The sequence below is a fragment of the Bos mutus genome, chromosome 18, assembly GCF_027580195.1.
Source record: "Bos mutus isolate GX-2022 chromosome 18, NWIPB_WYAK_1.1, whole genome shotgun sequence".
Taxonomy (NCBI): domain Eukaryota; kingdom Metazoa; phylum Chordata; class Mammalia; order Artiodactyla; family Bovidae; genus Bos; species Bos mutus.
The window spans coordinates 18,972,456-18,985,709 of NC_091634.1; the positions used below are offsets into that span (position 1 = coordinate 18,972,456).

Sequence of the window (13,254 nt, forward strand, 5' to 3'; positions counted from 1 at the left end):
TACCTTCTCAGCCCGGCATCAAGCTGACTGGGCCCACACTGACCCCACAGGCATGAGGTTAGGGGCAGAAGCCTCCTGGCCCAGCTTCTCCGGGCCCTGTGCCACCAGAGCGCTCACCGTGGACTAGGTCTGACGTACCCATGGCCACGTCCAGTCCAGGGACAGCTCTGGCGCCCCACAGGGTGAATGGAGGGAAAAGCCACAGGAAACATTCCGGAGAGCCCTGCCCTGGCCCTCCTTTCTTCTCTGCAAAAGGATTCCCAGAATGGAGGCAGGGGAGGCAGATGGGGACTCCCCCCAGGTATCTTGTGTACCCTGGGGCCCTGGAGAGGGGCTTACCACTCCACCCTCTTCCCGTGTTCAACCCCCGGCAAGTCCCTCTGCCCACCATGCCCACCAGAGGGGCCAGGGTGCTGACACAGGAAGCTGGCAGGGCTCCCGGGTGGGCCTCTCCATAAGAAAGAAGGACACGGAGGCGGGGTAGAAATGACTGTGTATTCCCTGGTTACAAAGCGGGGCTGTGGCGGTCATCAGCGTGTCCGGCGGGTCAGCAGACCAGCAGGGCCTCGTCGTCACTGGCCTCCAACGTTGGGGAGCAGGGTGGCGGGGGGCTCCTGCAGACACCCAGTGGCTCTGATGGGTGAGGGCCGAGGGTGCTACCGGCAGTGAGGGCCGGGGGGTGAGGGTCCTGGCCCGAGCAGGACTCCTGAGGCACGTCCACAGGGGCTGGGCTGTCCACCAGAGGGTCCCTGCCAGCCTTTCTGTCCTTGTCAGCCGGCCTGGACTCCAAGGGGTCCCGCAGGCCGGAGGGGGGCGGCACAGGAGGTCCCACCTCCGAGGCGTGGCTGGGGGCGCCGGGGGACCCCTCCCCTGCTGCCCCCGGGCTGCTTGTGTCCGTTAGGGGTGCCGGGGGGTCCCGGGCAGCCCCCGGTGCCGGCTGGAGGAGCCCGTCACCCAGCACCGTCTGGGAGGTGCGCGCGGCTGTCAGCAGCGGGATCTGCCCGCGCGGTGCCCGCGGCCGGTGAAACAGCCGGTTCCAGAGGCGGCCTAGGCGGCGGCGGGAGGGCCCGCGGCGGGAGGCGTGTCTGCGCATCTGTCGCCGCATGGCCGTGCGCAGGTTCTGTAGCACCGAGGCCTGGAGGGTGGGGCGGCGGCTGAGGGGGCAGAGGTCAGCACGACCCCACCCCCGCCGAGGGGCCCCCTTGTCCCCTCCCCTGGCCTGTCACCCTGCCGAGGCCTCATCTCCCACCTCCCTCAACCCCAGGACCATCCCGGCTGCACGCTGTCGCACCCGGCCCCTGGGTACCTCCCTGTACCCCGCGTTCTCTGAGGTCTGGCTGGGCGGGTCGCGGGGGCGGGGCGGGGGTCCGGTCTCACGCTCTCAGGCTCACCTGGGATGCACTGTAGACAGGAAAGTCCTCGACGGGTGGAATGAGGCCCTGTGCGATGAGCTGCCCGTAGGACGGGGGTGCCTCCCGCCGCACAAACTCAGCCTCCAGGCGTGTCATCTGGGTCTCAAAGGCCCTGAGGGCAACGGCAGAAGGGCAGCATGGCAGGCCGGCCTGGCGGGGGTTGGGGTCGCACTTCCCGCTTCCCAGGATGTGGGCCCTCCTCCCTCCATCCGGGCATCCCGAGGGGCCCAGACCGGAGAAGCCCCGGGTGGGTGGCCCACAGCTGCAGGAAGCGTGAGCCAAGGCCCTCTCTCCAGGAACACGGAGGAAGTGACGCTCCGGCCCCAGCGCCCACCTGTACTCCTGCGTGCGCAGGGAGTAGAGCTTGAAGGCACAGCCCAGGGCGATGACGAGCAGCAGCCCGCAGACCAGGCTGCCGATGAGCGCAGCGGTGATGACCTTGCGGGGCACGGCCGCCAGGCAGCCGTGCTCATCGCTGCCGTCCTGGCAGTCCTCCTGACCGTCACAGCGCCACGTCTCGAAGATGCACAGGTTGGTGCCGCAGTGGAAGGTGCCCGGCTGGCAGGAGAAGCAGTTCTTCTCGTCCGCACCGTCGGGGCAGCTCTTCTGGTTGTTGCAGCGGTCGGCGGGCGTATAGCACAGGCCGCTGCCCCCCTCGCAGGGGTATTGGTCCGGGGGACAGGCGGGGCAGCCCTGCTCGTCTCGGCCGCTGGCACAGTGCCACCAGCCGTCACAGCGCTGCGGCTCCGAGAAGCAGCCTTGCTCGCCTGGGTCCTCCGCGTCGCCCTCGCGGCTGCTCCCGCACGGCTGCTCCCACGGGAGGCAGTAGCCCTTCACCTGGTAGGTGGCATTGAAGCCGTGGCCGGCGCTGCGGGCGCGGGCGTGGTAGGCCACGGTGAGGCGGCCTTGGGCGGCCTCGAGGCTCACGGGCCGGTGGTTGCTGCGGTAGGAGAGCGTCTGCAGCAGGCGGTCCCCGCGCTCGCCCAGGCCCTCGTACACCTGCACGTAGTCGTCATAGCCCAGCCGCAGCTCCAGCTGCAGCAGCACGCGGCGCGGGTCCTGCGTGTCCACCAGCCACGTGCAGTGAAGGTCCGAGGGCCCGCGGGCCGCGCCGAACAGGTCTGGGGAGGCGAAGGAGCCGTAGAAGCTGCCCAGCCGCCGGCCACAGGCCAGGTCGGGGCAGCCGGCCTCGTCGGAGCCGTCGCCGCAGTCCTGAGTGCCGTCGCAGCGCCGCTCGGCGGGCAGGCAGCGCGTGGAGCGCGCCCCGCTGCAGGGGAAGGTGCCCCCGGGGCACAGGCTGCCTGGCGGCTCCGAGGCGGGCGCCGAGCAGTTGCCCTCATCCGAGCCATCCCCACACTCGTCCACGGTGTTGCACTGCCAAGGGCCCGGCAGGCACTTGCCGTTGTCACAGCGGAACTCGTCAGCCTGGCAGGATGCCTGGCCCAGCTTCCCTGCAGGGTGAAGTGCGTGGTGGAGACAGTCAGGGGTGCGCAGAACCACCCTCCTCGTGGGGCCTGGGGCCAGCAGCCCGCAGGAGGTCCCCCCCATCCCAGCAAGGCCTCTGCAGGGTCCAGGGAGAGGCAGGACCCAAGGAGAAGGGCGCTGGACTCTCTCTCTCCCTGACCACCTGAGGGGCAGAGACACCTCAAATGTCGGGGAATCTCAGGTCCTGACCTGAGCTGGGGTCTATAAAGTGGGGTCAGTGATCTCGAGGGGTTCCAAGGCACCCCGAGGCAGCAAGATGACCAGTTCCCGTCCCAACGCTGGGCTCCAACTGTTGGGCTACTGGGGGAGACCCTGAGGGTAGGGGGCAGATGGAGGGTGCCACCCTCACCCCCGGGGAGCCCATAGGTGCACCCTGCCATTGGTGTTACCTCGGATGTAGGAGAGACGGAAGCCCTGGGCCTGGCCAGAACTGGAGGTGTCGGAGTGGAAGAAGATCCAGACGTGGTCCCGGGCAGAGATGAAGGCGGGCGGGATGGCAGATCCACAGAGCCGGAAGGCCTCCTGGCGGGGCGGGGCTGCAGGGCCCAGCATGAGCCAGTCCAGGGAGCACTGGTGGGACTCCTCCACGTCAAAGTTTCGGAAGCTGCAGGGGGTAGGGAGGACCTCAGACGTGAGTGGGTGGCCAGAGACCAGCAGGTCATGCTTAAACTCACAGCAAGGACGGCCAGCCCCAGCATCCTCTCCTCCACTCCCAGCTACTCAGCAGGCCCCCAGGGGTCCGAGAGTGGCTCCATGAAGAATCAGGACAACGTGGACAACTAGGAACATGTCAGCCCCCTTGCAGTTCTGTGAAGGCCTCCTCTTGTGCCTCTCCACCCTCCATCAGAACACACACGGTGCCCCAACCCAAGGCCACGTGGAGGCAGAGGCAGGAGTCCCAGGGTAGGCAATTCCCTCCACGTACACTCTCCCCTGAAGGACAAGGTCCAAGGGTCCAGATCCCCCTACGCTGGCTTTGCTTCAACAACCCCGGCAAGAATCCCAGGCCAGGGCACTGAGGGGGGCCTGTGTGCACAGGGCAGGCCTGGGCCGGGGGACAGCTCATCCCCTGGGGAGAAGCAGTGGCCCGGGCCGTGGATGAGCAGGGCTGAGGAGTACTCTAGAAGTGGCCAAAAAGGCTGGCGTCTTTGAAGAGATTCCCAGTGGCCACAGGGAAACAGGCACAGACCCTGATGTGTTCCCATCACACCCCTGGCCTTGGAGACGTGGAGTGACTGGGTCTTCCAGGCTTTGCATTTACAGGAGTGATACCCCAGCCAAACTCAAGCCTCGGTTCCACCATCTAATCTCCTCACCCCACTTCCTTCTGCACATCCCCGCAGCTTGAGCACCCTGCTCCTCCCTCTCCTGCTGAGATGGCCCCGAGGGCCCGGGGGAAAACCCGCTCTGGGCTTAGTGCCAGCCTGGCCTCAAGCCACCCCTGCAGGACAGACAGGACACCTCTGCCACCTCACAGATGACTGGGCCATGCCCTCCAGTCCCAGGGCTCCCCTCCCTGGCAGGCCTGAGGTGATAGACAGGCTCACAAGCCCATGAAAGAGGCCCAGGTCTGGGTAGCCAGCCCCAGAGACCCACACCCACATGTTCACATGCATTTGACCCATATATGTGCACACATAGACTCACACATGTATTTGCACACCTGCACATCTCACACACATGCCCTCCACACCTACACACACATGTGCTCACAAACGCACATACACATGTCATTCATACCTGCTCAGGTTGGGCGCACACACATACACAAGCACATGTGTGTTCACACACACGTACACACACATCTGGTCACTGTACTTGTCACAGATACTCACATGCACACCATCACACATGCAGCGCGTGCAGGCCCACATCGAGTCGCTCTGACACCCCCGCGCACACGTACCTGATGGTGATCATGTCCCCGCGGTCGCCCTGTATGTACCAGCTGCAGTTGGTGCCCGGCGGGTAGTTGAGGGGCCAGGCTGGGCTGTAGATGACGCCGCGGCGCGCAGTGTGCCGCTCCAGCTGCCCGCTGCAGGCGGCTGTCAGGAGAGGAGGCTGAGAGGCGCTGGCTTCACCTTTGGGTGGGAGGGGGCAGTGAGGGAGGGCGACACTGAGCCCCTCACCCCATGACCTGAGCACAGGCCTTCCCCAGGTAGGCTCAAGGCCAGCTAAGGTGACCATGGCCAAGGGCATGGGCGTGCCGTGAGACTTCAGGGAAGTGGTATGTATGGAGTGGGGAGAGGAGGACCCCCATGGACTCAGGACAGTCTACCCTGAGCCCCAGAGCCCAGCTCTTCTCCCCTACCCTCCACGGGGCTGGGAGCCAGCCCACCAACTCTCCTTGGCACCTCACAGGTAAGGCCTCTCGGCCTCGGGTCTCAGCTCAGTGGAGAATCCTGCAGCCCTAGGCCTGGTGGCCCAGCATAAGCAGGCCCACTATGGTTCCCTGCCTGCCACCCCACCACCCCAGGGCTGGCCTAATACAGGCCTCACCCAACACATTCTTTTTGAGGACCTACTATGTGGCAAGCACAGTACCAGGCATGTTCATAAGACGGGTAAAAGTCTGGCTCTGTGGGGCTCACAGACTGGGGGAGGAGCAGACAGACAATGCAGATTCCCTGGGCAAAGTGAAGTTTATAAAACGGGCCTGAAGGGAGGGGCCGATATCCTGAGGAGGCTGGAAACACAGGCTGGGTCTGATGGCATCTTGTGTGGCATTTAGATTTTATCCTGAGTGTGAGTGGGAGGCATACCAGGAGGGGATGTCATAACCAGATGAGGAAACCAAGGTTCAGAGAGGGTCGGTGAGTTGCCCATGGCCACAGCGGGTAAGTGGCAGAGTCAGGGCCCACCCTGGTCCTCTAGTGGGCTGGGCCTCTCATTGATAAAGTGCCAACTTATTGGTAAAGTGTCAACCGTCCACTGTGTCAGTGAGCACAAGGCATCACCCTGGCCAGCACGGGTGATGAGTGCCTCTATGCCCAGCCCCGCAGGCCTCATTGTACCCACTTCATTAGTTACACATGCCCTCTGCACCCAGCCAAACTCACCTAGCCTAAAGGTGGCAAACCCTGCCCTGGTGTGCCCTGGCCTTTGCAGGACCAAGCAAGGTCCTATACTTGGTTGCCCCTGCCCCTCATAGCCCCTCACCATACTTCTTCATCTGATCTTCACAACAGCCTGTGGCACAGGCAGGCCCATTATACAGACGGAAAAACTGAGGCCCGGGGAGACAAATAGTACTTTTCCTGAGCCCAGTGACACTACCTACCTCTTCATTCTCCCTGACCCCTGACTGTTGCCCTGCAAGCAGGATCTCTCTGCTGGCTCTCAACAAGACTCTTTGGAACCCCAAAAGACTCAGCTGCAGAAAGAAGAGTGAAAGCCCTCCAGCAGCTTCCCATGCTCCACCCGTGGAGGTCCGGGTGATCCAAGGCTGTGACCCACAGGGGGTTAACCCCCAGCAGTGGCTCACAGGAGCATCAAGGGCTGGAAGAGAAAAACCCACACCGACCCTAAAGCAAGGCTGACCACATCGGGTCGCCGTCAGAGCCTTGACAGCCCCAGGTTGGTGAGGTACCAGCCAGGGCTCCCCACTTGGCATTCACCAGGGCCTGGAGGTCATCCTCCCTGAGCCTCAGTGTTCTCACAACCCAGGAAGGTAAGGACTAAACAACCGGAGTGGTGATCAGGGGCCTGAGCAACGTGTTTCCTTGGATGGGTGAGGCTTTGTGGGCTTCACAGAGATGCTGACCTGGGGACACCCTGGCAGGTGTGAGGTCAGGGCTCCTCCTCCTCCAGGATGCTGGGTGGGGGAAGAGTCCCTAGGCAGGGTTGGGAGCACATCCTCCCCCAACATTGAGTCTCTAAAGCAAACGTTACACCCGGAGTCAGATGCTCCATCAGCCAGTGTGGGAGTCACCCCTGTCCCCTCAGCCCCCAGGACAGGCCTGAGGCAAAGCAATACCCACTGTAGCCTAGAGGTTTTCCCCACAGGATGGAGCCCTCGTGGAGGCTGGGTTTATCCCCCATATAGCCAGAGAAAGCCAGGCCTGCAGGGACCCATGTCTGACCCTCTTTCATGACATGGGTAAGCCTGTCTCTCCAGACCACCAGCCTAGTCAGGAGCAGAAAACCAGACACTGCTTCTCAACAATCCCCTGGCAACATGTTCCCCCAGACATGCCTCACCCCAAGTGCCCCTCGGATGCCCCAGACATTTCCCCATTGGGGGCAGCAATGTCGCTGAGTCACTGTTAATTCTTCTGCAAGGGGGGAGTGGGCAGAGAGACCACGGGTTACTGCAGCCGTCGGCCTGGCCCATGCAGAGTGACCATGGATGGGGAGGGAGGCCGGGGTCCCTGCAGGAGCCCAAACTGGACACTGCCTGGCCATGGGCCTGGAGGGCATCACCAGCTCAGACGACCAGCCCTAGGCTTCTCTGGGACAGCAATCTCACTCCCATCCCACCACCACCCCAGCACCCAGGCACAGGCAGGAGAAAGAGCTTCGTGAATCCAGTCCAGTTCTGGAGTCCACACTGCCAGTCGCACCCTAGGCCCAGCTTGCCCATCAGTGAAATGGAGTCAGAGGGTGCTGCTCATCTCAGGGTGGCTGGAAGATGTGGGGGAGTAGCAGTCTGGAGGCAGACGTGCATGTGGGGTGAGGAGAGGGGACACCTATGGGAGGTGAGGGCAGAGATGGCGTGTGTGATGAGGGGTGGGCAGTGAGGGGAGCTGGGAGATACTGACGCAGGATGGAGGCTCTTGGGGGTCTTTAGGGGCCGTCAGAGAAGTCTGTCTGAGCTTAACTGCAAGTGACCTGTGTTCACTTGGACAGAAGTTTTGCTCAGGTCAAGGTGGCCTGCTCAAGGGAGCAAGGGGTGACTGAGTACTTTCAGACCAGCGTCCTTTCTTGGTCTAAAGAAATGTCAAATACTCCCGAGAGGGCATGAGCAAGCCTGAAGACACACAGCTTGCAGACCTGGTTTCCAGGGGCTGCCGGCACTCTGGACCACCTGCCAGTGTGCTGGAGGACTGGGAGCCGGGAGCCCAGCAGAGTGCCTGGGCGGAGCTGCCAGATGAGCGGAGAACACCCTGGAGACCCTGCCCATGCTCAGCCCCTGGGTCACAGCGGCCAAAGTCTGGGCTGCAGGGGTGAGTTATCCAACCCAGTTAGTGCCTGACAAGCTGGGGCAGGATGGCAGCTGAGAGGCAAAAGCCTGTGAGGTCCCCGGGTGGCTCAGCTGGACCCTGCGGAGGGACTGAGCCCAGTGAGGGTGGGAAAGCAGCAGGTGAGACAGTGATGACCCAGGCTCCTCACAGCAGGAATCGCACGGAAACCCTAGAAGTGCAGAGGGACGGAGCTTCGGGTGGGAGGAGACACTCTGGCAGCCAGAAGCTGGTCTCCACTTCTCTCAGCAATGCTAGAGGGTGAGAGACCAGCTCTAGGACAGCCTCAGTTCGGCATAGCCCCTGTGGCCACACAGGCTCTGTGTGCAGCTTCAGGACACCAGGGCCAGGGGCGGGGGTGGAGGGGTGCAGGCACAGACAGCTTGAACCCCGATGGCAGTCAAACAGGAGGCTGAACCTGGATGGATTTCTCTCCGGGCTCTACAGATGGACTTTGTCCCCAGCGCATCTCTTTTCGAACCCGGGACAGACATGTTTGGAGCCACATGCCTGCCCACACACCAGCAGGGGGACTGGCCTGGGACTCACATGTGTAAGACCTGCCACCCCTTTGTCCCCTTCCCCCTGCACCCACTCTCTACCATGGCCATGGACACCTGATCCAGGTGAGGCCAGTCTGTCTGGTCCTGGAGATTGGGGTGGGGAGACTGGGTTGTTAGCTGCAGGGGCCGTGACGTCAGGTGGGACTGAGGCTGGCTCAGCTCTGAGCAAGGCTGGGCCCTGAGCCAGCGCGGTCAGCAGCGGAGGCCAGGCTGCAGGAGCAGGAAGGAGCTGGTTGAAGGGAGAATGGAAAAGGAGGCTGAGAGTATGCATCTAAGAGATAAGCCTGGGAGAGCAGCTTGTATGAATTCTGAGCCTCCCCATCGCAGGGACAGCCCAGGAGACAGCCCACCCCACCCCACCCTTCCGCCTCCCTGAGCTGCCTCAGTGGGCTTCTGTGGCCAGCCAGGCCCTGAGCTGCTGCTGCTGCTGCTGCTAAGTTGCTTCAGTCGTGTCCGACTCTGTGCGACCCCATAGACAGCAGCCCACCAGGTTCCCCTGTCCCTGGGATTCTCCAGGCAAGAACACTGGAGTGGGTTGCCATTTCCTTCTCCAATGCATGAAAGTGAAAAGTGAAAGTGAAGTCACTCAGTCGTGTCCGACTCTTAGCGACCCCATGGACTGCAGCCCACCAGGCTCCTCCGTCCATGGGATTTTCCAGGCAAGAGTACTGGAGTGGGGTGCCATTGCCTTCTGCAGGCCCTGAGCAGAACTTTTAATAAAAATCCCAGGTACCTCCTGCCCCACGACGCAGCTCAGGACACAGCAAACAAGCCCGCAGCCCCCAGACTCCAGCTCCCGAGGCCCTTCTCAGATGTCTCCCCTGGCACCAAGGGACCCAACCCCTGGCAGCCCCCTCAGCAAAGGGCAAATGCCCCTGATGGCCTCAGCCCTGAAGGCTCCCGCTCCTGGCGGCCTTTGCTATACTCGGCACCAGGCCCACACATGAAGACAGCCAGCGGATGGACAGACAGGCAGGAGGCAGCCACGGAGTTCAACTGTGTTTTCTTAGATCCCGTGTGTCTATTTGGCACCTGCTTATCACAGGGCCAAACTATCAGCCAAAGTGTTTACTTTGCTGCAAACCGGTGTCCCTGAAACTGGTCTTTCCCTGGCAGACAGGCTGATGCGAGAAAGAACCCCTACAGACTTCTTACCTAATTCACACGCCAAGACAATATTTCATCCCAGGGTCAGGTACCAGGCACAGAGAGACCACCCCCCCTAGCCCAGAGCTCTTGGGGATTAGCCAAACTAGCCAGCCCTTAGATGTTTACTCTGCCCTGTCTTGCCCTTCTCACCGAAACTTCGATCAAGGCTCTGGCCAAAGCCTTCCATTCACTTCTGTCTGCCTGACTAGACCTGGTATTGTCCAAGTGACCCTAAAAGTGGCATGGCATGTCCCCTCCTCGCAAGACACGCAAGTAACAAATTCCTCCATCAATGGCTTTGGCCTCTCTGTGTTGTTGCTCAGTGATACCTTCATAAACTAAATCCCAGGTGGAATTTTAAAGCAGGCAGGCATCTTATGGTGCCCTACGGTTCTCTGGGACCCCCACTGCCTACAGGAATCATAGTCTGCCAAGTGTGCAGGCCATGACAGTTTCCTAGCTGTATGAGGCTACCACGTGCAAAAGCTGTACTGAACACCTTACCTCACTGGCCCATTTAACCAGGCTTCATGGTTAAAGGCACCCATTTTACAGAAGAGGAAACTGAGGCTCAGAGAGGTATAAGCTTGCCCAATGCCAAAAAACTCCTTTGTGATGCATAGATGCCCAGGAATTGAGGTGGAAAAAGGCCAGGTGACCTCAGGGGTGGAGCCAGGCTCCTGAAGGTTGGTACTCAGAGGTCATTAAACCAGGAGAGCAGGGAGGAGGGAAGGGGAGAAGCATGTTACTCACCTAAGGCAGGAACGGCGCTGCTGAACCGCCCAGTGAGAACAATGTTCACTGTGGGAGACACAAAGCGGGTTCAGTGGTGTGGGGGAGGGGAGGAGAAGGGGGGTGGCTCTCGGGGCTTAAGCCCTTGGGGTGCAAAACAAGAGAGCCCAAACTCCAGGCTGCTTAAGGGTACGGCCTAGAGCACTGTTACAGGCCTGCTGGGATGGGCAGAACGAGAACCCCAGGGGATCTCAGGACTCACCCAAACACCCATAGTAGGAGAGAGCAGGGTGCAAGCCTGGCTGCACCAGGCCACTCCCGCCATTCCCCACGCTTGGGAATTCTAACTCACGTGGGAGGGGGCTTGCTTGTATCTTCTCAGGCTTGGGAACCAGGGCCTTGACCATCCTTCAGGGAAAGACCTTGCTCAACCCGGGCACGGGCCCTGCTTATGAAGGGAGCTCCTACCACTGTATGGCTTCCTCCCTCTGAGGGGCCTTGCCAGCCAGCCAGGGAGGGAGGGAAGCAGTTCTGATCATCCCCATTCTACAGGCACTCACAGCTACCAGGGTTCAAGGTCCTTCTCACTGCACCATGCTGACCTTGCGAAGAGAGGCAAAGAATTTGCCTGCCACCTACCCCTTCAAGTATCCACCACCATGGGATCTGCCCTTTGCTTTCACTGAATGCTTTCCTGCAGCGATTATGGGAGCAGAAAATGTAGGCACACTCAACTTCCTGAGGTTCAGGGTGCCCCTTCCCCAACATCAACGATGCCAAGGGAAGCAGAGAACATCTCTACAGGGGTCAGCCCTGTAGCCCAGGGGTCTGGTGAAGAAGAGAGCCAGCTGCCCCCTGGCAGGACACCCAGGCTCTGCTGGGCGGGAGAGGGCCTTGGGGGAGGCCAAAGGGTCTGCGCCTTGCCTTGCACCCCGGGGGAAGCCAGGCACTCAGGAGCACGGGACCACACTGACAGATTGGGGAGTGGGCACTCTAGGGGCCATGAAGCTTACTGAGATCTGCTCACGCAGCTAAGGCAGGGGCCTGACCCCAGCTCCTAGATTCTTGGGGGCAGAGGAGAGTGCACCCTAAAATGAACAGGCTTCTTTTTTTTACTTTGTCATTTCAGTGGCTTCAACAAACCTTCTGGGATTACAGAGCCTTCACTGATGACACCATAGGGTGTCCCCTAATGACCCCGGGCTTAGATAATGGCCTCCCTCCTTCATCATGGTAAATAAAGGAGCCATGTGGCTAGAGGATTTAACCCCTTGCTTCCCCTCTCCCGCACACAAGGCCCTGGAAAGGTGGACAGAAAAGCTCTGGCAGGGCTGGATGGGTCCCTCGGCCCTCCCCAGACACATCACCCTGGGCTGCTGAGGCCTGCCCTGCTGGGTCCGAGAAGACACAAAGGGGAGACAGGAGTCATTCTAGCAACTGCCTCCTGCCGCGCATCCTGATCCCGGCTCCGGCTGGCTCCCGCCCCCAACCCACTCCAGGCAGGAAATAGTTCCTTATTCAGGGGACTACCGGCCCCAGCCCCGCTGGCTTCGCCTTTGTCCGCAGCTCCGGAGGTCCGGATCCCCCATCGCCGCCAGGCTAAGCGCGGGGAAGTCAGGCAGAAAGCCACTGCCCGCCAATTCCAGGCGCCCGCACAGCGGGCCGCCCCGCGCGCCGCTCACCCGGGCTCCCGGACGCTATTCTGAACCCTGCTAGAGAGGCCTAAGACCCCAGCAGGCCGGGGTGTCGGGGAGCCGCAGTCTCCTCGGCCTCTGGCGGGAGCTCTCGCAGTGCCCGCCCCGGGAGCCCCAGCCGCAACCAGGAGAGGGGCGCCCCGGGTCCGACCAGGGCGCGGCGCGGAACTACGAGGCAGGGGACCGATCCCGCTGCGGCCGCGCGGCCCACTCACCCAGGCAGACGACAGCGAGCTGCGCCCGGGCGCCCGGCGCCCCCTCCGGCCCCGCGGCCGCCCGCTTCTCCATGCCGGGGCCGGCCGGCCGCCCGCGGGCGCCGCCTCCTGCCCCGCGCCTGCGGCTCCGGCTCGGGCTCCCGCGGCTGCTGCGGCTCGGATGCGGGCGGCGGCTCCGGCGGCGTCTTTGTGAGGCGGCGGTGCAGGCCCGCAGCGCGCGCGGGGCCACATTGGCCGCGGCGTCACGGGCCCCGCGGGGGCTCAGCGGCGGCCGCCAGGGAGGACCCCCGCCCGCCGCTGCCCCCGCGCCCTGGACCCCGCGGCGCGGCCGGCCTGTGCCTGGGGGGCCCCGGCGCGCCCATGCCCGCGGCGCGCAGCCCTGCCCGGCCCTGGCGCCCCCCGGCCGCCCCGCGCTGCGCCGAGCCCGCCCGGCCGGTGCCGCCGGTGGAGCGTCCGCGGGTCTGTGGGTCCCGCCGCCCGGCCCCTGGCCCGCCCGAGCCCGGAGGCCGCGCCGCGCCAGCCACGTGACACGCCCGCCGAGCCGCAGTGGCGCTGGCAGGGCGGGTGCGGGCGGCTGGGGCGGGCGGGGGGCGCGCGCCCCGCCTTGGGTGCTGGACAGCTCCACGCAGGCGGCCCCTGGCCAGTGCGCGCCCTCCCGGCCGAGCCTGGCGCTCCCGGCAGCCCTCCTCCCCGCCCAAGAATCTGTCCCTCCCGGAGCCGGCTGAGATGGGAGGGGAGGGGGGCGGTGATGGGTAGGGGGTGGCAGAGAAAGGGGCTAGAGGAGCTGCTAAGGGGACCTGAGGGCAGGACCGCGCCTGGTGGCG

At 63.1% G+C, this 13,254-nt stretch overlaps 1 protein-coding gene across 3 annotated transcripts; it reads right to left on the bottom strand.

The window, feature by feature from the left end:
* Window positions 1-476: 476 nt before the first annotated feature.
* On the bottom strand, window positions 477-12,748 carry LRP3 (LDL receptor related protein 3). Of its 3 annotated transcripts, none has more exons than XM_070387994.1 (7): window positions 12,431-12,748; window positions 10,543-10,590; window positions 4,804-4,942; window positions 3,287-3,501; window positions 1,747-2,863; window positions 1,392-1,524; window positions 477-1,135 (listed from the first exon to the last, which is right to left on the bottom strand). In XM_070387994.1, the coding sequence occupies exons 1-7, from the start codon at window positions 12,501-12,503 to the stop codon at window positions 548-550; spliced, it is 2,313 nt and encodes a 770-aa protein (XP_070244095.1). In that variant the 5' UTR covers window positions 12,504-12,748; the 3' UTR covers window positions 477-547. The 3 variants fall into 3 exon arrangements, with proteins under 3 accessions (XP_070244095.1, XP_070244094.1, XP_070244096.1); XM_070387993.1 differs by having other exon boundaries at window positions 4,804-4,978; window positions 12,431-12,747; XM_070387995.1 differs by having other exon boundaries at window positions 807-1,154; window positions 4,804-4,978.
* Between the last annotated feature and the right edge of the window lie 506 nt (window positions 12,749-13,254).